The following is a 27,977-nucleotide window of genomic DNA, read 5'->3' as shown; positions in this document are numbered from 1 at the left end:
GCACCCAGTCACCTTGCTAGATCAACCAATAATCAAGGCCAGCCTTAGAAAGTAATAGCCATGTCAAAGTGACCTGTGAGGCCTGGAGGGGAGGCTGGCCTGCTCTATCTTGTTCACCATCTTCAAACTACAATGTTATGTGATTTCAAACACATACTAAACACATACACGTGCACATGCATACAGCGCACGCGCATGTGCACACACACGAACCATTTAGGAATGAAAATGATGGAAAAAGGAGGACAAAACATAGTGTTTCTCCAGACTCCAGGGCACCACCTTGTGAATTCAGAGCTTTGTTTTTACAGCAGAAAAGGCTCAAGATTGAGGATTGACTGATTTAGAGACAGAGAGAGAGAGAGAGAGAGAGAGTGCAAGCAAGGGAGAGGGGCAGAAAGAGAGAGAGAGAAGGAGAGAATCTTAAGCAGGCTCCACACTCAGTGTGGAGCCTGACATGGGACTTGATCCCATGACCCTGGGATCATGACTTGAGCCAAAATCAGGAGTCGGAAGCTCAACCAACTGAGCCACCCAGGTGCCCCAAGATTGTTTTTTTTTTTTAGTAGCACCAATAAATATTTATTTCACTTGTTAAAATAAGTTAGCCACCTAAGGAAAAAAAATTCAAGTAAAATTTAGACATATAAATTTATACCAAACAATAAATATCAAAACATTTCCCAGGTGCCTGGATGGCTCAGTGAGTTGAGCATCCCCCTCTTGATTTTGGCTCAGGTCATTATCCCAAGGTTGTGGGATCAAGCCTGCAGCAGGCTGAGCGTGAAGCCTGCTCGAAATTCTCTCTCTCTCTCTCTCTCTCTCTCTCTCTCTCTCTCTCTCCCCTTCTGCCCCTCCCCAACTTGTGTGTGCTCTTTCTTAAAAAAAAAACAAAAAAACACTAAAAAAAAAAAATTCCCATGTCTCACACAATACACAGTTATTTAAGGGTTCTGGTTTTTGTTTGGGGTGTTTTGTCAGTTTTTGTTTCCTGATAATATCTCCATAGAAGAGAGACCTAGAAATATAGCAAGGTTCTACCATGACTTAATCACAATTTTTGACAAGACTTTAGCTCTCAATCTTACACCAAGAATTCCAAAGTCAGAATGCAATTAGAACTGTCCAGGTTTGAAGATAATACATATAAAAGCTGCACTAATGCTATAAACCTCAAAAATACAATCTTATTTGTTCTACTACTGAATCTTAACTAATGTGAAAGTATTACGAAAATATACTTTTAGTATGATTAACTTTTTTCCAATCAGTAATGGAATTATAATTAATACTGTTTTCAAACAGAATTACTCAGTAAATAATGCATTGAGAAGTACTGCCACCTTTAGGGAGAATGCAGGATTACTGTCTATCTAAAGTAAAATCCAAATATAAATACTTAACCTCTATAAATCCTATCATGGACATCTGGCATGGGACACATTTTTTTTTTAGTGGGTTTGCCTTTTGTGATATGGTTTGGTTGAAAAGATCTAAAATCAAGGAGTTCTTTAGGCCCCATTAATCTCTAATAAATAAAGCAATAATTGCACTGATACATAAGTTAGCCAAGAGAAACCCAGAATGATCAAAATTAAGAATACATTTTTATACAGATGATCATGAGTCATATCAAGATTAACACATATAGTTACAATCCATTTTGAGAAACAAATGAAAAGTTATTTCTGTTATTTGCATATGAGGTTGGAGATTCAAAAATTCAGAAAATAGGGGCGCCTGGCTGGCTCAGTTGGTGAAGCATGCAACTCTTGATTTTGTGGTTGTGAGCTCAAGTCCCATGTTGGGTACAGAAACTACTTACAAATAAAATCTTTCTAAAAAATGGAAAAAAAGGTATTTAAAAATTTAGAAAATAAACATTTGTGGTTTGGTATTTATAACATTGTTGCCTTTCACTGGCACTGAGAAAGATTTTTGTACAAGTCTAAAGGTAAATCATTTCCCTGAAAACTCTACCTGTCACTTCTTTTTCAAATGAAAAAGAAAATTTCCTAATCAGCTGTTATTGGTAACTAGCAGTAATAATTATTATATATATTTCACTTATCTTTTAACTTCAACATATACCATAAAATAAATCAATAACCATGATCTCTTTCTGAAAGCAATGTGAAATACTACATTATGGTCACACAAGAAACTCAATATATACTAGAAACAAAAAATGATTTAATAATTTGTCCATTCATATGAACAAAAACTATTTGTTTAAATGATAGACAATATAGTAACATGAAAGTTCATGGACCAAAGAATAAAAATATCCAGTGTCCACAAAATTCAGACATGCTGCCATGTGAAAAAGTGGGGGGAAAAAGCAAGGTACAGAAAAGTGTATACAAACATGCTACCATTTGCATAAAGGGGAAGGTATACATTTATATGGTTATATATACATAGGACAGCTCTTGAAAGCCCAAGAAACTGGTAATTTGACTCTGGGGTAGAGAATGAGAGATGGGATAGGAGGAAAACTTACCTTTCACAGAACACCTCATAGTACCGTTTTTTTTGTTATTTTTTTTTTACATGTATGTGTTATTACCTACTAATCTTTAAGAGATAGCTGGCCTCTATTCCTGAATTCTTCATTAACTACACATGTGACCTTGTACAACCACTTACCTCAACTTTTTCCACTTTAGAATGAGGGTATGCTAAATCTCTAGAGTCCCCATCTGCAATTCAACAGAATTATGGCTCAAAAAACAGCATATACAAAATGCCAGGTGGCTAAAAAAAAAAAATAACTATAAGCCTTACTTTGCAGTGACTTATATAACACAATATTGTAATTACTTACACTTCGGCCTGCTCTGTTCCCATGAGGCTATAAAAAAAAAAAAAAAGGCAACATAGCAAGCAAAAGAGTCTGAGAATAAACTTTGTTTGGCAACAATGTTTCTCTTCTTTCCTTCAGGTTAATCCTTTTTTATAGATCTAAACTATGGCTTCCAAGATATAGACTCCTAGAACATACTTGATACATGAATATTAAAAATAATTGTAAAAAGGTAGAATTTTTGCAGTAGAGTTTAAAAATTGATCCTAAGAAAAAAAGCTGAAAAATCACCTCCTATTCCCATAAAGTTAGCCCAAGAATCTCCCAAAATCATTGATAATCTTCATAAACAAGATACTAACAGAACCAGAGTAGCCAAGAGGACAGCAATAGAAGGTTTAGACCAAAGTAGGACACAAAGAGGTGACAGAAAAGACACCAAAACTGACAGCTGGAGAACAGAAAACAGGAAGAGGCCTGGGGATCCGTTCATTCATTATCCCACATGCTGCGGAGAAAAACTGTTGGGCCTCAAAGGGCTTAGAGTCTAATCGTGGGGGACACTCTAGTTAAATAATGATGCAATAGTAACACACAGGGTGAGAGTGAAAAATAACTGGTAAGGTAAATGTTGTGAGTTCATCAAAGGAAGAAGTCACCATGGGTCGGAGCTGTCAAGAACAGAGTCACAAAAGAAAGGATTTTGAACCCTGTGTGATAAGCAACAAGATAATGGCAGCATGGACCAAGTCGGCACTCGTAGTAGGATGATGAATTTAGTTTTAATCATACTTTGATTTTAAATGGTAACTTTGCAAAACATGTGAGAATCAGGGTTGCCAAATTTTCTCTGCAGACTACTACTACGTAGGAGTGACGACACACTAGCACTGTATCAAAAGTGACTGAACAGGCTAAATACAAGATCACTATGCATCTAGATGCAACTTTTAATAGGGCAGGGCGCTGAGGTATGAGAAAATGTTTGGCAACCCTCTTCCAGTATTTTCTTGCAAGTACCTAGCATCATTTCCTATCACAACCTTCACACACTTAGGAGTCAGCTCCACCCAAGATACACAAAACCGGGAAATCAAGAGGTGCCAGTTTTACTTTCCTATCGATTAAGTCTGTGAATTGGGGCTAGCAGATGAAATAAAGTGCTGTGGATTTTACTGCATCAGAAGGAATGCCAAAACAATACAAAACAAAGCAAAACACTACCTTCTATCTCCCAGTGATCTAGTAAAGCTAAAAGAATAATGTTTAACCACTTAATATATTAATTTTGGCATAATACATAACTTCAAGGTATTCATTATCTTCTGGATAAAGAATCTGGGTGTGTTTTTGGTAACATGATAAATCTTGTAAGAAATTTCTACACAAAATGTCTAAAATGTTGGCACGGGGCAAGAAAGAATATCAACAAATATAAAGGTTATTAAACAAATGAAGTCCTCAGTGCAGACAATATGTATTCTAAAATTCTATTCCACTCTGCATTTTTGTTACAAACTTTCAAGTGCCGAAATACCTTTATTCAATAATCTTTTAGTGACTTACTGAGGTGAAAATGGGTATATTGAAAAAAAAACAATGTTTAGAAACAAATTTATTTAGAAAAAAAGATTTGAAACAAGTCTTAAAAGTTTATGATTTAAAATAATTCTACACAGGGCGCCTGGGTGGCTCAGTCGGTTAAGCATCGGACTTCGGCTCAGGTCATGATCTCATGGTTCATGGGTTCGAGCCCCGCGTCAGGCTGTGCTGACAGCTCAGAGCCTGGAGCCTGCTTCAGATTCTATGTCTCCCTCTCTCTCTGCCCCTCCCCTACTCACCCTGTCCCTCTCAAAAATAAATAAACATTACAAAAAAAACCACTTTAAAATAATTCTATGCTATGGCAATGTACCTTGTTTTGACATGGATATTCAGTTTATGCTAATGCCCATTATTAAAGTTCAAATAACAAGAAAATCAAACCATTTTCAAAACATTAGAACAGAAAACTTTAAATGTCCCCCCCCATTTTACTATAGATTATAAGGTTATAATAAAATGTTGTTTTATTATAGCTGTCCTCTTCTAGTTCAAGTCTGTCAGCATTTCTATTATTGACTTTAGTTTTTAAGGGTCCTAACTCATCCATAAATTTACTCTATTAAAACCTGACACAGAAAGTCTCCCAGGAATCCTTCCCTTCAAAGGCAGATTTTAAAAGTTAATCAAAAGTTGGATAGCTCAAATGGTTTACAGTACAACGTCATTACTTTCAGCCCCAAGCAGGGCTGACTTCTTAAAACTCATTCTACACACACTCCTCAACATCCATTGGTCCATGCCAGGTGAACAGATTGTTCCATGTCAGTTCTGAAGGGACAAAAACCTCCACTTGTGGAGAATTCTAGCAGCTATCTAAATGGCAAGATCTAAAGTTCCGTTGTTAGGTTCTCCCTTCAGAAAGAAGTGAAAAGAAATTGGGAGAAACCAGTGAGGGCCACAAGAACATATATGACAGTGCAGGACCTAGCTTTTAACTGTTATCTTAAATATTGACCCATCCAAAAAAATGTAGCTTGGCAAAATAAAATCAATATATTTCAATCATCTGTTCAATATTTAATAGCATATTTTCCCCCTTAGAATCTGGCTGTGGATACTAAATTAAGTTTATCATATGGATTATGTCAGATTCTATTAGTTTAGTGACATGGCTTCCTCCTAGTTTTCAAAAATAGTTTCTGCCTTGATCAGAAGCACAGGGACTAAATCACAAACAAATCCCGAACATATGAAAGGTATGGAACTCAACAAACACATCTTGTTCAGTCTCAGAACACTAACAGGTTGTTTTATTATTTTAAGAAGGTTATTTCCTTTCTAAAAATAATCTTTTAAAATAGGTCTTACAGATTTTTTTAAAGTCCTCTAAATTAGTTCACATTGCCTAATAGTGTTACAATTTAATTATCCAGCATTTCTTAGAGTAAGTAATATCAAATATAAGTTACATTATAGACTGTATAAATGGCAGTGGAGAGTGGTAGTGGTTGGAGCAGAGAATCAGTGCTATCAAACATCATTTCCCAAATGAAAAACTGAAATAGAAAGGCACCAACCTAACTTACGCACTAAACCAGAAGAATGTGAGAAATAGTATGATGTGCGGAGTGTATTTATCCTTTGCAACCTCTTCATAACCTATGGCTTAAAATATATGTGCACTAATGACTCATAAATCTCGTCTCTGGACAAATCTCTCTCTTGACCTCCAGTCTGTATCTCCTAGTCCTACTAAGCATCTCCAGTGAGATGTCCCATAAGCATCTCAAGCTCAACACATCTAAACTTTAATTCAACATTTCTCCCCAGAAAATGTTCCTCCTCCTATGTTTCCTACCTTGAAGAATGGACTGACCCACCTGCCCAACCAATATTCCCAAACCTGGCAGTCACATTCCTTATTCATCTCCACTGCCTGGAAAATTACACTTCTGAAATAATTATAGTGTCCATATCTGTCTCCTCAGTTTCATTGCCTTACCTAAATTTAGGCCCTTATCACTTCCTATTTAGATTTCTAAAAGTGGCTTCTATTTGATTTCCCCACCACAAATCTTACTCTCTATCCCAATTCAATCTCCTCAATGCTATCAAATACCCCTGCTTAAAATCCTTCAATAACTACCCTTAATCTTGAAAATTTGATTCAAACTACTTACTTGGTACATAAGATCTTTCTTGACTTGGCCATCACTCTGTCTCATCTTCCCTTGGTCTACGTGTGGTCTCATGTGTCTGTACCCACCTGGAAGTTTTTCTGCCTCTTTCAAAACGCAATTCAAGAATGAATTTAGGAATTATGAAAAGCCTTCCCCAACTCCTCAGTGTGCCTTAATATTGCACCTCTGTGTGTCCTTATAATTTGTTCTTTTCTATGATACTTAAGAGGAAGAACTGTGGCACAAAAACAGACACATAGACCAATGGAATAGAATAGAAACCCCAGAACTAGACCCACAAACGTATGGCCAACTCATCTTTGACAAAGCAGGAAAGAACATCCAATGGAAAAAAGACAGTCTCTTTAACAAATGGTGCTGGGAGAACTGGACAGCAACATGCAGAAGGTTGAAACTAGACCACTTTCTCACACCATTCACAAAAATAAACTCAAAATGGATAAAGGACCTGAATGTGAGACAGGAAACCATCAAAACCCTAGAGGAGAAAGCAGGAAAAGACCTCTCTGACCTCAGCCGTAGCAATCTCTTACTCGACACATCCCCAAAGGCAAGGGAATTAAAAGCAAAAATGAACTATTGGGACCTTATGAAGATAAAAAGCTTCTGTACAGCAAAGGAAACAACCAACAAAACTAAAAGGCAACCAACGGAATGGGAAAAGATATTCGCAAATGACATATCGGACAAAGGGCTAGTATCCAAAATCTATAAAGAGCTCACCAAACTCCACACCCGAAAAACAAATAACCCAGTGAAGAAATGGGCAGAAAACATGAATAGACACTTCTCTAAAGAAGACATCCGGATGGCCAACGGGCACATGAAAAGATGCTCAACGTCGCTCCTCATCAGGGAAATACAAATCAAAACCACACTCAGATATCACCTCACACCAGTCAGAGTGGCCAAAATGAACAAATCAGGAGACTATAGATGCTGGCGAGGATGTGGAGAAACGGGAACCCTCTTGCACTGTTGGTGGGAATGCAAATTGGTGCAGCCACTCTGGAAAACAGTGTGGAGGTTCCTCAAAAAATTAAAAATAGACCTACCCTATGACCCAGCAATAGCACTGCTAGGAATTTACCCAAGGGATACAGGAGCACTGATGCATAGGGGCACTTGTACCCCAATGTTTATAGCAGCACTCTCAGCAATAGCCAAATTATGGAAAGAGCCTAAATGTCCATCAACTGATGAATGGATAAAGAAATTGTGGTTTATATACACAGTGGAGTACTATGTGGCAATGAGAAAGAACGAAATATGGCCCTTTGTAGCAACGTGGATGGAAGCGGAGAGTGTGATGCTAAGTGAAATAAGCCATACAGAGAAAGACAGATACCATATGGTTTCACTCTTATGTGGATCCTGAGAAACTTAACAGAAACCCATGGGGGAGGGGAAGGAAAAAAAAAAAAAAAAGAGGTTAGAGTGGGAGAGAGCCAAAGCATAAGAGACTCTTAAAAACTGAGAACAAACTGAGAGTTGATGGGGGGTGAGAGGGAGGGGAGGGTGGGTGATGGGTATTGGGGAGGGCACATTTTGGGATGAGCACTGGGTGTTGTATGGAAACCATTTTGACAATAAATTTCATATATTGAAAAAAAAAAAAAAAAGAGGAAGAACTGTTTCTTACCTCTGTAACCCTAGCACCTAAATCAGCGCCTTACACAAGGCAGGAGCTCTATATGCCTACTGAATGGATGAAGCTAGTCAATCTATGAAATAGTAAAATCTGAAGAATACTTATAAAATTCCTTGATTTTTGATACCTGGGCAGGCCTCACAGGGTGGACAAAAAGTTTAATTTGCTTATTATTACTGACCTACCCCTAGATAATATTTTCAAATGATTTATTCAGCTTCTATTCAATGAAAGTTCGTTCAATTGAAATCTTCAATCTTTAAAAGGCAAATAAACACCTCATTTCAAATACAACTAGTCCTACAAGTAATAAACACTTTAACATGTGGTATAAAGGCTTGCATCACTCAAGGAGCTAAAAGGGAATCTGGGTTAATTCAACCTAGCAAATACCTGTTTGCCTGCATGCCTAGGGCACCACCTATGCATCAATACCGGGTAAACAAATCTAGCTGCCACCACCCAGTGGCCCCCAAATCAACTGCAGTCACATCAGCATTAGTGTGAGTGTGGGGTAATTGTTGACTCCCATCCTCATGGAAATAAATGCAATAGACAGAAGGGAGAAGCCCATTACTATTACAGAAAAACTAGAACTACAGACGAAGGTCTATGAGGATGTAGAAGATTCTAGGATGCTGTAACCTCTCTGCCTTTGCTATCTCCTATTTGCCTATACTGATAAGCTATCATTCATCCGCTCATTCAACAAATATTTTTAAAGCATTATCATGTCCTGAGTATTGTGCTAGGCGCAGGGTCTACATAACTATCCTCACTCAGTCTCTTACATAAATTTCTCCACTGGGAAGACAGACATTAAACAAGTCAATGCACAAATACAAGCATAATTACAAACTGTATTAAATGACAAGTAGGAAAGGAATATGAAACAGAACTACAAGGGAGACATACTTTAGGTTGTCTTTCTTTAGAAGTGACAAGCTGACACCTGAGAATGAATAAATCAGTCAAGTAAGGAACATACAGTAACAGCACATCTGTGTTTTAGGAAGATAATTCTGACAGCAGCATGGAAGACAGATTGGAGAGGAGGTCAGTTACAAGACTAATACAATAGTGTAGGTAAGAGATAAGAGTCCAAACTAAACTACTAAAGATGGAGATGGCAAGGAAGAGCCAAATGTAGAAAACAGTCACAGGAAAGATGAACAGGCGTTGATCACTGATTACGTGAAGAGTGTGAGAGAAAGAAAAAAAAAAAAAAAGTCCAGGTATCTCCTAGGATTCTAATTAGTCTAGGCAACTGGGAGGGTAGGAGTGTGAAGAATTGATACAGGGAACACATAAAGAAGGAACAAGTTTAAAGGGAAGATAACAAGTTTGGTTTACTGAGTTTTTGTTGCATTTAAGATACTGGAGAAACATTTTATAGAGATGTCTGACATGCAACTTTGAAATCAAATGGTCTTATAATCAGGAGAACAGCCAGACTAGAGAACAGGTTTGGGGTCATCTTCACAGAAATGATAACTGATGCTCTGGAAGTAAAGAAATCACTGAGACGGTATAAAAAAAAAGAAAAAGGACTCAGGAAAGTTTGATCCACATTTAAAGGCCTACTAACAAATGCCAAAGGCAAGAAAGGCTCAGAGTTCACAGAAGCATCAGTTCAGTAAATATTTATCAACATCCACCATGTTCCAGATGCATTATAAGATGCCAGGGGTATGAAGAAAAGATAGGAGCCCTACCCTTAAGATGCTTATAGTCTAAGAAAGAGGCACAAATAGATCATTTCAATATAGTTATTGATGAGGTTCTATAGAAACATACTCAGGGGAAACCTAGCCAAACTTTGGAAGTCAGGAAATACTCACTGGAGGACATAGTGTCTGATCTAAAGCTTCAAGATTAAGCAAAATCATGCAAAGTTAGTAACGGCAAACCAGATGAAATCAAGAGAATGTTCCTAGACTTTTAGAATCCTGAGCAGGATAATGGGTATGAAAAGAACTGGAAAACCTGAGAGGCTAAAGTGATTTAAACTGGAAAGTTATTTTTAGACAAAAATAAAGATGGGAAAAGTGGTCAAGGGGTTTTGGATAGAAAGTTCACAGAATGTTTTGGGAGAAATGTTACAGAAGAGAGATTGGAGGAAGCTGCCAAGTTGTATGAGGATTTAAGCTTTATGTAATTGTACCTTTCTATCTCCTTATGAAATTTCTGTAAAATAGTAAATAGGTTCATTATTTTCCAAAGATTTTTGGAAACAAAGATGTTTGTTTGTTTTTGATGCAATACCATGCTGAGATTATCCCAAGGTGACCCAGTTATAAGTGACCGTAAAAATCTGGGAAAAGTAAATTTATAAGTATTAATGGTCATGAAGAGGTCAAGAATGATGAAAAGCGAGAAGCCACCAGATGTAGCATTTATGTGGGCACTGATGTCCTTCAAGTGAACTTTTAATAGAAATGTAGGGGTAGAAAAAAATTGCAGATGGTTCACAAGTGAGTGGTATAGGCATGGCACTATATTGTTCATTCATTCAACAAATATTTACTGAATGCCTACTATGGACCAGGAACTGTCCTAGGCCCTGAGGAATCAATGGTGATCAACACACAGATCTAAGAGCTTTGTAGTCGAAAGGAGAAGGAAGACAAGGACATATAAAGTTATAGTGAAAGTGGTGCTAAAACAGAGCAGTATGAAAGCACGTGGAAGCCTGACAGTGAAAGGAAGCAGGAACAGATGGCAGTAACTAGATTTAAGGTAGTATGTAGGTAAAGTTTACTTTCTGGCTGAAAGGAATTTGAGCATATTTGTGGGCTGAGGGGGAGAAGCTTGTGGAAAGGAAGACAGAAGATGGGGAGGGGAAAAGAGAGGAGGGTTGTTGAAGGAAGGTCTTGGGGGAAAAAGGGCAGAAGTGTTGGACTTGGAAAAGAAGAACACTTCTTTCTGCAAAGAATCAAAGAAGGAATAGAAGACAAGAAAGCAAGTGTGATGCAGAAGGGGAGGATAAAGAAATGCCTCTACCTTTTGCCATGATACAGGCTAAGCTGCTTCTTACCAAGGGAACAAAAATACAGCTGGAGGCTTTAAGGACAGTGCAAAAGTTCTAAAGTAGGCAATGTGAGAATTACATAAACAAAATAACTAATCAATCCCAATTTCTAAGATTACACAAATGACAGAAGCAGCAATATCAACAACTAATATCAACAATTAGTTGCCTGCTTTTTGTTGAGATCTGGGAATGGAATAGGAAGTGAAATGTGAGCTGAATTTCAAAGAATTCAATAAACATGAATTAAACAAAAGTAAACCTTTAAAAGAACCAGCCAAAAAAATCACTAAATGTGCATCCATACAGTGTGCAATTGATTATGGATTACTTACAGCATATACAGTCAATACACCACTGCCATGAGTTTGAATCTGTCACTATCACTGAGTAGCAATGGCAGAAGCTAAGAGGTTCACACAAAGAAGGCAGGCAACAGAAGCCAGCAGTAACAGAAACAAAGAGGAGCTCACAGGTAGAGAAACTATACAGATCAGAAGATGATGTAATGGGAAGGAATCTTAAAGGCAAAGGTATATTTGTGGACTAATGATAAGCCTGAAGATCCCTGATGTCCTGTTCCTGCCTTCCGTTTTCCTTCCTTCAACATTCTCTAAGCACCTGTTATATGCCAACTACACTGTGAGGCACTGGTGATGCAAATAGAAGACATAATTCTTGTTTGTAAATTCAGAGTATGTTCATGTACCCACAGCCTAATGTTTACAACAAAAGAATAAAACCAAAAGCTGCTTTGAGTTTTTATACTCAAACTATACATGCTTCTATAAAACAGCCACAGAGAAGCAAAATTATATGAAAGGTTCAACAAATTCTTTAACAATCAGCAGAAGGTGCTATTAAAAGTGGCAGCAGATTAAAGACCATAAAATACTATGTTTTACCTTAATAAACTGCTGGGTATCTTGGCTTTATCACGGATGTTACATCTGACTTTTCATTAAACGGTTGGATTAATGCCAACAAAAAGGCAACGAACCACAAATGGCAAAGCAAGATAACCAGACACTGAGTGCTAGAAAGTATTTCAGAGCAAATTGATAATAATTTTAGTGATTACTGTAACAGTAATAATGCATATTTATTGAGTTCTTGAGCCATGCATTGTGCTGAGTATATAAAATACAATATATCACTAAATTTGTATAAATTCCCACAACAAACCTAGCTATAAGGTAGTTTCTAATATTATCATCTTACAGACAAAAACTCAAGCTTAGAAAGATTAAGTAACTAGCAAGAAAAGGAGCCAGGACTTGAACTCAGGTCTGCATCATTCTTAAAAATCCATGCTCTAACCACTGTTACGATTCTGTTTCCCCAAAAGACTGGAATAGTACCAGGCACATGATGGACACTCAACCAACGGTATGTGTCATTGAAAGAATGAATGAGAAGATATAAAACAGCTATTGCAGAGTGAACCCAAACATGGAAAATACAAGTAGAAAAACAGAAGCAATACTTAAAGGGTTCACTAAATCACCAACTCAAACTATACAGCATAACTGGAGGTGTGTGGAAAGCAGCAGCAATTGACAGAATGGTCTAATACGCTGGTACAGGAGATGTAATGGTTCTTTCAGAGTGAAAACTTCTATGAATCTGCAAAGCTGAAGATGGAAACAGCACCAGGCAGTTCAGAAAAGGAACGGCAGACGCTGATTAGAAAACTCTTTTCCACATTTTCTCAGGATGGAAAGGACTGATGCTGCACTGACAGAACACTCAAAGTCCCAGGTTACTTTTAATTCTATTACCTTTTTAGTTTTAGTTTATTTTTTTTTAGAGCAAGACAGATTAACACCACAAATCTGGTACCTACCAACTCTGACTTTCTTAACTGAAGTATAATTAACATACAGTGTTATATTAGTTTCAGGTGTACAGTATGATTCAACAATTCTATTCATTACTCAGTGCTCATCCCGGGAAGAGTACTTTTTTTTTTTTTAAACGTTTATTCATCTTTGAGAGACAGAGAGAGACAGAGCATGAGTGAGGAAGGGGCAGAGAGAGGGAGACACAGAATCCGAAGCAGGTTCCAGGCTCCAAGCTGTGAGCACAGAGCCCGACGTGGGGCTTGCACTCATGAACGGCGAGATATGACCTGAGCCAAAGTCGGACGCTCAACCGACTGAGTCACCCAGGCGCCTGAGCCACCAAGGCGCCCCTCAGGAAGAGTACTCTTAATCCCCTTTATCTAATTCTATCTAATCATGTGTGCTGGAAAGATTACATTCCAGAACTATCCAGATCCCTCTTTTAAAAGATTCCCACCAAGATTCCTTTTATTGGGTTCAGGAATAGGTTTTATGCCACTGACCCTGCCACCGTGATCACCAATGACAGGAGCAATGGGGGAGCACATATCCCAAAAGCAGCCAATCTATGAAAAGCAACTTATGGCCAGCAACCGATGAAAAGACCTGGCATGGGAGATTTGCCCGACAGGGAATAAACCTAACTTAATCAGATTTTTTTCTTACGAGTTATATGGAAAGTAGCTGAAAAGCAGAGAAGGCAGGCAGCAGAAGTAATGAGGCAGTTATAACCACATTGAAAAGATACAGAATAAGGTTATTAGTTTAAAAATAAAAAGTAAAAACAGAGTCTGAGAAGGGCAATAACAGCAGAGAATACTGCTGCTGTGAAGAGGACCATACCCAGTCACTACAGCTGCACTGATTTTTTCCAGGTTCTGTTAACACCTAGTTGAAATTTATATGGTGAAGCCAGTTTCAATCTCCCTTATTTTCCCACATGAAGCTTTCTAATAAGCCTTTCATTACTCGCTACAGACCAAGTAAAACTCTGCTTGCAACCAAAAATAAATAATAAAATGAAATGAAATGAAATGAAATGAAATGAAATAAAATAAAATAAAATAAAATAAAATAAAATAAAATAAAGCATGGCACAGTATTTTTATATATGAGTGCACATACACTCAACAGAGCTGCAATTAGATGACAAGGCAAACTGGGTGGGTGGTAATCTAAGCATTGTGGGTCTTAGTTCCATCTTGTACCATCTGTGATTTGAAGACACAGTGTTACACGGTTACTTTGCTCTAGTTAACCGTTTTTAAAAAGGGGGGTGGGGCTTCAGAGATGTATCTTAAACCTTTAAATTTAACAATTTAGATCATTACAATTGTGCACTTAAAGATTAAAAAGAGATCCAAGGGAGCTACAGGAAACAAAATCATCTCTTCCTCCTGTGTGTACAATAATCTGTTTATGTCCACATTTTATGGCAAATAAGTGATTTTGTTCTCTCATAATCATATGCAACAACAGTTGACTAGTCACGATGGACAAGCAAAGAAAGAGCAAATTGGAAAAATGTGAAAATGTTTCAGAAAAAGTTTAACTTGACGATACACTGAAAATTATGCATAAATTTCACTAAGTATGTTTTTGACCATCTTTATGACACTCTCATTAGACTATCTTATCACCTTGAAGCCTGCCCAAAGGAAAGGACAAAGAAGCTCAGAAAGTCTCAACCATCTGCAAATGCCCAGCACATTAAACTTCAAGGAATTCAACACATCTCCAATGATCAAAAGGCTTGAAAATGACATAGCCACTCTCCTACAGAAGCTTTTATAAAAAGCCCCTAACAACTTATGTCAAAAATTCAAGGAAATGACATAAAAATCCTTTCCCTAAAAGTATTTTTTCACATAATTCAATCACTTGTGCATACAATATCTTCCTAGTGCTTCACTATTTTTTTCTTAGAAGAAAAGTATCCCTTGCTTTTTCCTTCCATCCAAAATAAAAGCTACTAGTCACACCTAACAGGTATTTTGGGGTTTAGGTTTACCAAAGGCCCAATCTATGCAAGAAGAGTCTCAAACTTCTTTAAAAAAATATTTTTGCACAGCTTAGAAAGTCTGACTAAAAGCCACAGTTCCATTTCTCAGAGCTAATTTATTTTCAGTATAATCCAGATAGCAGAGATTAAAAACGAATATTCAAAACCTGAGTTGTAATAACAGTTCCATGCACTTAGGGTTCATTTTGGTGTAATAACTTTTCCTCTCGACGTAACATCATTACACACTCTTGTACTGAAAGTGCTAATGAGATTATATAAAGCAGGACACCCGGATAGCTTCAGGTTATTATTGCTCAAGCATTCAAAGTGAGGGGTTTTTTTTTGTTTTTGTTTTTTGGTTTATTTTGGTTTGGCTATTTTTTCAAGCATTATCATTCTACGCCTTACACATCACAGTGTTTTGTGTGCCAGGAATATGCTCCAGATACCTGACACAAGTATTTGAGTATCAGCATCACTAAGAAGCCATACAACACAGGCGCTGGAACCCCAGCACTTGATCTGAAGTTCAGAATACGAAGGTTCATCCAAACCTAGGGACAAACGTTCTCTGGTGTTGCAAATTATACAAGTCCCTAAATACAAAAGTTTCTAAAATCATTATCTTATTGTTAAAAAAGTAAAAGCAGGAACAATTGGGTATGTGCGTAAACCCTTTCAGCAGATAATCTAACAGTACTTGGGCCTCAGTGAAATTTGGAGTACTGCCACTAATGACTACCAGGGGTAAGACTTTTGAAAGTACCACTTCTTACCTCTTCATGACACATTTACCCAAGAAATTCCTGACTTAGCCCAAATCATGCTCTCCTGAAGAATCTACTCATTCCATAACTGAAGCTTTCTTTCAAATAGTACTGCATATATACTTTTACAGAAATGTTTCAGCTATGTTAATCAATTAATATTAGCTCCATGTCAATATTCTGCACATGACCAACAATAAAATTTTCGTGTGATGGGACAGATACTAATAAGAATTTTAAGACAGATGGATTATTCTGGGGAGTAACCATAAAAACAAAGCCAAACTTAAAATGAATGTGCTTAAAACTACCTAATACCTTTTTTCAAGATCAGTGAAAAATTTATGAGAATGGTAAACTTGTAATATCTGATCAGAAGAAAATTGACAGCAAATAATAATACAGTCGGTTGTCTTCATTGTCCCAATTAAATACAAAGCAAGAGTTAAAATCTGATGTGTAGCAATAAAGTTCTCTTCTAATGCACCCATTTCAATCTAAACTTTAAGTGGTAATAAAAACATTACACATTTCCAATGCTATGAAAATCACTTACGGTAACCATATCCAACATTTATTGTAACATGCCAAGCACTACTTTAAATGTTTCACGTATTTTTCATTTTATCCTCAGAACCCCGTAAGGTAGATATTATCCCCGTTTCACAGATGAGGTAACTAGGACACAGAATGATTAAGTAACTAGTACAAAGCCACACAGGAAATAATGTGTGGATACAAAAATTTCACCAACTAATCTAGCTCCAGATCATTACACTAAGCTGCCAAAAAGGTAATGTGGTAGATGTGCTTTGTAAACAGTACAATGTGCAAATGTAACGTGCACGGATTAAGAGCACATGCTTCGTAGTCAAGACCTAGTGTCAAGTCTCAATTCTGTTATTCCCTAGCTATGTGAACTTAAGTAAATCACTGAAATTCTACATTGAAACTCAGAATTCTATAAAATGGAGATAATGAAGTAACAGTTCTTACTGGTGGATCTTATTGGTGGGTCTTCTTAGTCGATGAGGGGCATTATGCATGTAAAGGATAGCAGAGTACTTGGCATACAGTCAGCACTCCATGAATACTCATTATTATTATCTAATATGAAGAGTTCTGTTTATTATTACAAACTATCATCTTAGTACTGGCAGCATTTTCTAAAATAAGTAAAATCAATATTGAAATAATAAAAGTTTATGAAATGATGGGGCACCTGGGTGGCTCAGTCGGTTAAGCGTCCGACTTCAGCTCAGGTCATGATCGCACAGTCCATGAGTTCAAGCCCCACGTCAGGCTCTGTGCTGACAGCTCAGAGCCTGGAGCCTGCTTCAGATTCTCTGTCTCCCTCTTTGCCTGTCTGCCTGTTTCTCTCTCTCTCTCTGTCCCTCCCTCAAAAATAAACAAACATTAAAAGTTTATGAAATTAAAACCCGAAGTCTCAAAGTATATGACAGCACAATTCTGAGATGGAAAAAGCTACCACTCACTTGAATATCAAGTTTTTATTCACAGTGCCTGCGTATACATGAAAATGTGCTAGGCACTAAACAAAATTATCAAGACATAGTCCCTGACTTCAAATATAAACAATCAAGCAAATTAACTCTACTGAGTGGGCACAAACAGTAAAACCTCCGACTTCACGCATTTTCCCAACCAGACACAACTATGGTCTTCATTAAGTTCACCTCTGCTTGGGGGTGCATGGTGGTGAATATATGCAGAAGAAGCAGTTTGAAAAGAAATAATAAGCCTGACAAATCAAATTTAGAATGACAAATATTCAGGAAGAAATGAGCTGACTTTCCACCCTCTTACCTTCTCAAAAAACATTTTTGCTATCTTGGTACTTGGTAGAGAAGCAGAAAAAAAAAAAAAAAGAAAAAAAGAAAAGCCAGAGATTCAGAAGAGAACTCAGAGTAAAATAGTACAGAAACAAATTCTAGGAGACAGGAGTGAATCTGAAAGTTAGAAAAGTCAAAATAATTGCAGGTGAGTTTAAGTGAAACATGTTTTATACTACGTTATATCATGTGCCTAATTCCTTAGAAACCAAACAACAGCCATTCTTAAGACTGCTGATCCTTACTTCTTTCTAATCCCTAGGTTTCTAAAGTTGAAGAAGAGGGAAAGAACAGCACAGAGTACAGAAGGATTTTGTATAATACAACAGCCAACATTTTGCTACACGTATCTTAGAGCTCGGCTTCAGATCAACTCTTAGAGTCACAGCTAAATCATAATCCTGGTAATCTATGGATTCCATTAAAAAAAGTAACTTCTAAAACTCCTAACTAAAGATTGAGAATACTTCCATTGGCCACTGTAGGAAACCTGGAAACCTAATTTCTAAAGTTTAAGAAGCATTTCTTTTTCAGAGGTCATGCTATTTGAAAACATCTTTTCCAACTTCACAATAGGAAATGATAGCCACTTGTGTCTATCTCAATACTTTCTTGCCATAACACCTATTGGTAAACTCAAGCCCTAGAAAGACCACAAAATTCCCTGCTACTGCATCCATGGGCTCTTTCAAGCAAAATGAGTAGAACAGCCTATTGATCATAAAGCAATATTAACAAATACATACCCCTAAAAAAAGTGAAGTACTTTTCAATAATACAAGCCAAAAACTCAGCTCATATGTACAAAAGTAGGCCAAGAATTTATATATTCTACAAGAATAAAGAATATATATATTCTTCAAGAGGAGGCTTTCTTCCTGAAGTTGGGAGGAAAGAGGGGGAAACAGAGACATGAAAAAAAAAAAAGTTATCATACGTTCAAGGTATGTATCTCCATGTTCTAATAAACACCTGCCCAGTGTCAGCCATACCTCATCCAGCTCTCACTTGCACTACCCAAACTTATGAAGTTGAAATGCAAGCCATACTTTTCATTGTTTTTCCTCTTCCACCACACTTACGACGTATGGAAGGTATCTCAGGAAACAAGGAGTTGAACTCTACAGGAAAACTCTTGAATGATCAAATAATAGCAAAGGTAGATATAATTGGTAGCCAAAGATAGGTTTTAATATAAAATAAGCAGTTTCTGATGGTTCTTTACTTACTTAACTACTCCCCACAACAAAAAGTGCTACAAATATTTGCTTATATTTGCATGCAGAAAAGCTTCTGCCACAAATTTCCTAGGACTCTTCTCCTTAAGAGTCTCAAGCCTCAGCCTCTGAGAAGACAGATCCTGAATCAAAATAAAACCAAAAAATAAAGATGAAGACCAGAAAGAAATAGGAAGAACAAAGAACATCTAATAACTTCTTACTTGTTCATTCCACCTCTCTAAACTTGTTTAGCCTCTAACTCCTCTCTGCCATGATCCATTGATTTGGCTACTATGATAAAATATTCCCAATCTGTCTAGGCAATTCTAATTTAGACAGACGCATCCTGACATAGTTCTATTTCTTCCTCTATGACCCAGATGAAACCTTTTGACAGTCCTTGGAACCCTCAATTCCTCCTTCTAAATTCCTGCTCTGTGGGCCTAGAGTTATGGGTGGAGACAAACTATGAATAGTATTGTGGAAATAGGGGAGTTGAAATAAAGGAATTCCAGTAATTGGGCTCCCCTCCATCAACATCAGGCTATTTTTCTTTATTCCCTACGGTATTTAACAAGTAAAGTAGAGAACAATAGGCTGACATATAGATGAGAGGCTGTAGCAAAGAACTACCCCCAAACTTTTTAGGAATACTCCTATCTTTCCACTGGTTGTAGGTACTTAAGTCTGGAATGTATCTTTGGAAGATGTCTTGTGTGTAAGAATGTATAAAAGATAACACCTTGCAAAAGTCAAACATACAGATTTAATAATGTGCAACTAATGAAGATGGTTTATAAATGAAATACCACCTACACATTTAGTTCCCTAAATATATTATGATATTAATCATTAAAGTTAGGTATATAAGTACAAGTTTTCCGTATGTGGAAAAGTAAATCTGTTTTTAAATTAAAGAGAAATTATCACTCTAATCCTTAAAAATAAAACTATTAGGGTATAATTCAAGTGTAGCTGCTCATAGTCACTGAATAAATTTAAATTTGATAAAACATTTAAGTTTCAACCAATGCACCTTTGTTGAAGCACATTTAGCTGAAATAATTTTGAGTCTGGTTTATTTCCATCACATATAGTACATTTTTCCAACAAGAGCATGTACATTCAATATAGAACATTTCCAGCAACAGTTACAGTCTTTCTAGTTTCCTTTCACAGTATATTTTAGTGCAAAGCACTGGGAAGGGTAAATGTTTTTCTAGCTATAGAAGCATTTTATTATGACCTTGTGGATCTTCAACACTTTAAAATTTTTACAAGAAGTATATAGATGGACAGGGTCCCTCCTAAGTACAGGTATGAACCTATATAAAAACATGGTATGTTCTCTGCTGTACCTTTTAAAATTATAATTTGACAAAAATTACTAAAAAATAAAATATTCCCTAAAAAGTACAAAATATTGATACACAAAAACCTGCCCAATATTTCATAAAGATAGATGTACTTCTGTTTTCCTAAAATCTTGATTACAAAAATGGACAAGAATTCATTATTTTCCAAATTTTACAGTAGGAATCAAATATCATCTAAAGTAGTCATTTAAGATTTTACTCGGGAGAAAAAACTTCAGGGTTTATACTCCCACCTTCCTTTTTTAGCAATATTTAAAGAATTAAACTAATATCATAAGAAGTGGTTGTGCATGGATTGTCTGCATCCATAAAATATCAGTAAGCTATTTACTACCTTCATACTAACATTAGTAAATGCGTGGTCTTTAAAAAAATATATACAGAAACTGAAAAATTAAGTTGCATCTATTATTAAAGTGCTTTGTATAAAATTTAAAGAAAAAAGGGGAATGTTTAATTTTCATAAAAACCTCAGATGTTGACAAATAAAAATAATGATCCATGGACGAAAATGAACCGGAACTTTCTGCTGAATATATTTTAGAATGAAACTTTCAAACATTTAAGTGCTGGAGAACAAGTTAGAAATAAATGAATGTAAAAATAATTACAAATACTTAGTAGGCTAAATATTTATAATATGTTGATACTAATTTCTCTTTTGGTCCTAACATACACTCACTAGCAAATAGATCTGTACAATTCAGATGAAAATTTTGCCAAATAAAGTGAAACAAAACTAAAGTCACTAAGATATAAAGTCTCTGTCAATTAAAAATCACCAGTGGTGATATATTCTTCAGGTTGTTGATCGCTTTAATCAACAAATTGTTTGGAAAACAAAATTTGCAACATTTTTGTAGGAACTGCAGACCAAATGCACAAGGTCAAGGGTGGTTAGCTGATGGACTGTGATGACAATATGTAATGTCACAGCTACTTGAAAGTGCTGGAAGAGGCAGTGCCTTAGAAACAAGTGGTTAGATGGTTATTATTTTAGTCAGAAAACAGCAGTTACAGTCGAATATTTATGAAAATGTTTTTCCTTTTTTTCTCATAGTACCATTTGAAGACGTTTAGTGGTTCTAACACCAATTTAAAGTCTTTCCACAAAAATGAACTCCAAACCTTTTCGTACATCACTTGAAGTTATCTGAGGAGAAATGGGAATAAATGAACACTTTTGAGTTTACCAATAAAACCTTGTTTTAAAAATTATACAACAGTAAATCACTTCTAAAGGATGGTTTCACCTCAAGTTTCCACACAAATAAAAACATGTGTGATACTCAAATCACAACATTTAACCTACTCAGTACTCAAACTAAGTATACTGCCTAGAACCTGAATCCCAAACTAATTTAATACTAATTAAATATATTAAATGCCTTAATACAAGGGACACAGGTACTGAAGGTAAACTTTTAAAAATATAGATAGACTTGCAAAACCAAGTAGAGGGAGTCTACTCCTTATTTCATATTGCATTTTAAAAATCTACATTTATTCCAAAACCTTCTAAAAAAGTAAATTTTTTTCTTTTTTCCCAATAGGGATTTTCCTTTTCTTGCAACGCACAACCACAAAAAAAGATTAAAAAAAAAAACCTACTTAATAATATTAACTATGTTGAAATGATCACAAAAAGTCTGTTTAAACAAAAAGGGAAAAGTAAGATTTTGAACCTAAATAATCACTTTTTCCGCAGATCAAAACTAAAAACAGTAACTAACACACACTCCTAAGGAGAAGGAAAAAAAAAATCCAAACTTTTGTTTATCAAGTCCCCCCCTTTGACTGGAAGCACTATGTTAAACATAAATAATAAATGCTAATTGTTCTAAATTCAATTTGGGGATTTTCTTTTTCTTAGTGCAGCACTTTATTTAGCCGTCACAGATTAATTTTTACAATAATTACAGTGCCTCAAAAGACTTTTTTCCTATAATTATCGCCTTCACAAATTCATTCTAATATATTTAACTTTTCCTACAATGTATTCATTAGTAGACTAAGTCACTAATCAAATTAAATCTGTGCAAAGTTAGTTAAACAGAAGACTTCTATTGTAAACATAAGCCAATATAAACGTATATATTTTACAACATTGAGAGGAAAGCACTGACCCTGTGCCATCTACCTAGAACTATAATGCATTGTCCTGTGGAAGATAAGTTCTGAAGTTAACTTTTGTTCCCAAGCCACTGGAATAAAGGTCACTGAAGAGGTAAATGCAATATGCACATTACTCTTGCAGTTCCCAATGCCATAAGATATATGGAAGCAAACATGTATTAAAATGGAACCAGCTATAAATTATGGTCAAATGATTTTTTTTAGTTCGATGGGGGGAAAAAAGCAAAACTCTGTAACTGTTCCTCACCAGACAAGAGCCTTAGATCTTGTACTTCGGCCTTTGGTTTTGTTTCCTTCAGGTGAATTGGAAGCATTTGCCTTATGAGTTTTCTTATGATGTTCAAGATAAGTCTTTTTGGCAAATGCCTTTCCACATTTATTGCATCTGTGAAGAGAAAAGTTTTTTGTGACTTTTACTTCAATACCAACGTCAGCTACTTCATACTTTTTACTAGGAGAGTTAGAAGTGCCATCATGTTTTGAATCACTATGTTTTGCCTCATCCCTCGAAGGGCCTCTTTTTGCCACTTTATTTAGAACAAAATCAATGGGCTTCTTTATAGCTCTGATCTCTAAACTGGCTGTTATTTTCCCAAGATAGCGGGATGACTTTTTATGAACCACAGTTATATGTCGTATCACATCGCGCTTCCGACGAGTTTCATAAGTGCAAAGAGGACACTTGTAGAATTTAACATAAATGTTATTCCCATCTGTGTGCAACTCAATGTGTTTAGTCAAGTTCTGTTTGGAAGTAAACTGACGTTTACAAAGTTTACAGTAAAGTTGCTTAAAGTCAAAGCCAGCTGAAAGTTTTGGTTTCCTGGTTTTCTGCTGGCCACCTGCAGCAGACGGACTAGTTGATTTAGGGCTTTCAGAGTCTTGTTTAACTTTATTTTTCTGTGCTGCCGGTGTGTTCTTTTTTTCATTTGAATGATTTGTTCCCTTTAATTCATTCTGTGGAGAATGGGTAATGGAAGGGGGTGAAGATTCTACAGAATCTGCTGGTTCAACTTTAACTTTTATTTCTGAACTGCTGGCAGTATTATTAGGGCCTTTCTCTCTTTTAGAGTTTGTTCCAGAAAGAGTTATCTTGTGGACAATTTGCATATGTCTTTTAAGCATTATTTGTGAACTATATTTCCTCTTGCAAAGGAGGCATTTGCATGCAGTTAAATTGTATTCAGCCTTTGAAGACGACTTTTGTTTTCGAGTCTTAAAAGATTTTTTAGGAGAAACAGAATCCAGGAACAAAGGTTGCCCAGGCTTTGTTGCTATATCAGGAGTAATTGAATCCCTCCTTAGTCCTCTATGAACTTCATCAAAATGCCTCCTTACATTCGCTTTTGTAGCAAATGATTTACAACATACTGGACAACTCCTACTTAATGGAACTAGAACATTCTTACTGCGTCCTTTAGAGGACTGGTTTGGATTCTTTCGTGTTTCAATGTACTTTTTTAGTTCTTCCATCTTTTTCTTGTGTACTTTTCGAATGTGACGACGAACGCCTCGTCTGGAATTGAATTCTTTTCTACAAAGACAACATATCAACTGGTGACCAAAATCAGAATTGTCAGAAGTTTCCAAGTCAGCCTGTGATTCCTGAGGTTGCTCATCAGATGTAGGTGCAACTTCATCTGCAACAATCTCAACAGGAGGGGGCTCTACAGTTTCCACCTCTGTGTCTATAACTGGTACTGTTTTAGACTGTTCAGTGCTAGTTTCCTGTATTTGAACTTCGGTTTGTTCAGGAGTACTGCTTGACTCTGTGACTTCAGTAGGATTATCAGTCCTTGAAATATACTGAAACACTGCATTTTGATTAGTTTCTATGGGTTCTAGCTTAATAATATATTCTCGCTTGTCCACACTTGGATATATGGCTTCTAGGAGATCGTTTATGGCTTGACTTTGTTTATCATTTACATCAGGAAGGTCTGTTAAGAAAAAAAACAACATTTTAATCTGAAATAATTAGCCTGCTCTAGCTCTCTAATATTTAAAGTTGTATTATGAACTTCTACCTTAAAATTTATTACATTACTGGTTTGTATTTTTTTATAAGAGCATTATCTACTTTTCTGTATTTTATAATTTATACATTTAATGTAGTTTTACAAAAATTAGTATTAATTAAACTAAAATTAATTTAAAATCTCATCATGGCACACAAATGTTAAGGAATAAATGCAATCTGAAGAGCTACTTCCACTTCTAAGTGCCCTTAATACAAATACACGAGTGTCCTAAACAATAAAAACAGTATTTCAAATTTTTAGTCTAAAATTTTTAGGCTCGCAAAGGCACATCAAAGTTCTTACAACCCAAGATGGGTAAAACATCATGAAGAATGTACTATTCTATATAAAAGTGATTCTTTTTTTAGGAAACATAACAGCAGTCCTATTAATTTAATCCATAATAAATAATCTAGTCTACTTGTATAGACATCTGATAGAATTGGAAAAGAAAAATCTGTAGGATATAAATATGAATGACATGTATAGAAGTGCTAAACTCAGTCCTATTCAATGTTTTCTTAACATGACACAATACCATTAAAGCAAGTGATTAAAAACTATAGATTTTTACTCAAAAAACAGAGGTAGTTTTATTTGTACAATAATTACATCCCTTATGGGAAACCAAATATTCCTATTATATATCCCAGATCTATCTAACACTAGTTATGTTTCCACACACAACTCTAAAATCTGGCCACAAATACAGCATCAAATCTGGCTATCCATTTAGAAATCAAGAAATGATTCACTATTGCTCTTCTAGTGATCTTCCTAATTAAAATGGATAAAGGAGTGTCTACAGGAAGGATAACACTTTCACAGAAGTATTTCTAGAGTGAGTATTGCCAAGAGAAGTACACAATAATCCAACAAATCCATTTATCTATATGTCTAAAAGTCAACTCTACACTAAAAAATTGCAAAGAATAACTATCAGAAATAACTAATTTTCTACTAGTACTTCAATTATTAAAAGGCCAGGTTTAAAACTTATCCCCATAGACTGCCTTTTCATTTATATCTCAATGATTAAAAACAAGTATAGCAAGATATAACAGTGGTAAGAAAAATTTCCAAATAGAGGAATTTTTGTTTCAATTATGTGCTATAATATACTTTATATCAGCTTCACGCTAGTAATTAAAGTGGTACTTTAGATATTTGGAGTTTTCATTTCATTCCCATCCCAAAAAAGTTAAATTGAAAAGTACACAAAATCTATAATGCAACTATAGTATCAAACCAAGAAAACAAATTCTGTAAATTTGTAAGTCCGCAAAGAGTTAAACCCCTGAACAAGACATAATGAATGTAACCTATTACTTAATAAAATATTTTAAGGAACTTGTACCGGTTCTTTATAGCAAGAAAATAATACCATTATGTATACTGCGTACTTAATCGTACATGGTCGGTATACTTAATCCAACAAACATGTGGCTCCACAAAGACATTATTAGCCTCAACCTGCCTCTGTCACATAAAGCTATTTCAGATCTCAAGCTAGCCTATAAGACAATCTAATTTCTGATAAAATGACTAATCTATAAATAAATTTAACTGAGAACAAAACTAATCTTCAAACCAAGACCCAGAAAAAAATGGAAAGATTAATATTTTTTTTTGTTTTTTTTTTCAACGTTTATTTATTTTTGAGACAGAGAGAGACAGAGCATGAACAGGGGAGGGGCAGAGAGAGAGGGAGACACAGAATCGGAAACAGGCTCCAGGCTCTGAGCCATCAGCCCAGAGCCTGACATGGGGCTCGAACTCACGGACCGCGAGATCGTGACCTGGCTGAAGTCGGACGCTTAACCGACTGCGCCACCCAGGCGCCCCTAGATTAATATTTTTTTAATGCTCTTCACCATCCCCAAGAAATCAACTCATTTACTCATTCTTTGCCCTATTTCTAGCCTCATTTACTTAACAGTAATCTTAGTAAATTAACAGTCATATGTAAAAAGTTGTTAAAGAAGTGAAAATGAAAAATACCAATAGTCCCTTCAAGCACTCATATTTTAACTTAGAAAAATCCTGAATATATACTACCTGGTCTACATAAACATTCAAAAACAATACCCTGTATTTTAATACAAATAAATATACTCATAAATCGAGCCTCCTATATCTTTAGAAAAACCGAAGCAAAAAGCGCTCATATGAAAGTACCTATCTAAGAAAATGAATAAAACATTAAGTCGAGTGTTTAACTTTACTCTCCATCATTAAATTATCAATACCATTTTAACACAAACATACAGCTACAGTATATGAATACTTAACTAACTATAAAATGCATAACTGAATATATGAATAAAACTTACTGTCATCCATCTGGAGACTTGGTGGGCAGTAGAATTTTTTATGGGTAATTAAATTTGGTAATCCTCTGAAGAGACTGCGGCATAATTTGCATTCAAAAATAGTGTCCACGTCTTTTAATAAAATATGCTTAAGTTGTTTAGTTCCTGAAGGAAAAAAAAAAAGAAAACACAAAAGATAACTTTAACATGCACTTTTAACTGGGCAACCACTGTTGACAATCCAAAGTGCAATTACTCTTTGAAAATAAAATACAGACATTGCCAACTTCTACCATAGTGTATTCGGAACTAAGTTATAAACTAAATTTTAAGCAAAATCGCATCATCATTTGAATATTATGACAGCTAAAACTGATATTCTTTTTCTAATTCAGCAGCCAATTAATTCTTAGGATATCCCAACAGTCACTCCAACATCTGGTTGATCATCACAATGACCTGGGAATAAAGATGTACATGACCCACCTCCAGAGATTCTGATTCAATAGATCTGGAATGGGAAAGAAGAATTAAACATGCCCCTTCCTCCCCTACCCCCTTTACTCCCTCCCAAGGTATCTGGCTGGTTACTACAGCTCTCTTCTGCAGTGAAATGAAGATGGAGTTCTGTAATACATTTTCCCCTGATTCCTTAAAGAAACTCAGAACTGTGTCCCAAGACTGCCTTTGACTTTTTTAAAACTCAAATTACTTCAGGTTCTAGGCCAATATGGAATTCTGGCCATTGAGTGTGAGAATACAGAATCCTTATCCATAACATGAATTTTGCTTAGGCCTCTTGAGACCACTATACATTTATTCAAATTCTTTCTCCCTCAAAAACTCACTTCAAGTACAATTAATTAAATACTGATAGTTCTACACTTTAAACTAACTTAAAGCCTGTCTTCCCCACTAGATTATAAACACCAAAGCAGCCAAAACCAAACCTGTCTTATTTACACTAAAGTGTTCGGCTCTCACAATGGTCAATAAAGATAAGTTGAAGAAATGCCACAGATCTAGGGAATCTAAGCATTATGACAGAAGGTCAAAAGGCAAGAAAAAAAAATAAATGGCAACAAGCATCTAATCTTTAAAGTAAAAATATCTGCCAGGAATAAAACACAAACAGATCTTTTGTCATTATTTCCTACAAGGTTTTGCCACAGGTAAATTGACAAAATTGATCTGCAGTGCTTTACTAAT

The 27,977-nt window shown here is 35.8% G+C and overlaps 1 protein-coding gene across 8 annotated transcripts in view; it reads right to left on the bottom strand.

Moving 5' to 3' along the window:
- The window catches only part of ZNF800 (zinc finger protein 800), a 181,236-nt gene that overhangs the window by 5,808 nt on the left and 147,451 nt on the right, over positions 1–27,977 (bottom strand). For 5 of the 8 annotated variants that reach the window (XM_053218127.1, XM_053218128.1, XM_053218129.1 and 2 more), the window contains 2 exons: positions 26,790–26,933; positions 22,683–24,375 (listed from right to left, as the gene is read on the bottom strand). In XM_053218127.1, coding sequence (XP_053074102.1) covers positions 22,683–24,375; positions 26,790–26,933 — 1,837 coding nt within the window. Of the gene's footprint in view, positions 1–1,934; positions 2,703–15,418; positions 24,376–26,789; positions 26,934–27,977 lie in introns of those variants that run through there. The other 3 variants (XM_027075402.2, XM_027075401.2, XM_027075400.2) reach the window with 3 other exon arrangements.

This window comes from Acinonyx jubatus, chromosome A2 (genome assembly GCF_027475565.1).
Source record: "Acinonyx jubatus isolate Ajub_Pintada_27869175 chromosome A2, VMU_Ajub_asm_v1.0, whole genome shotgun sequence".
Taxonomy (NCBI): domain Eukaryota; kingdom Metazoa; phylum Chordata; class Mammalia; order Carnivora; family Felidae; genus Acinonyx; species Acinonyx jubatus.
Note: the sequence above shows the minus strand (reverse complement) of the source record. Positions and strands in the feature narration are given on the sequence as shown.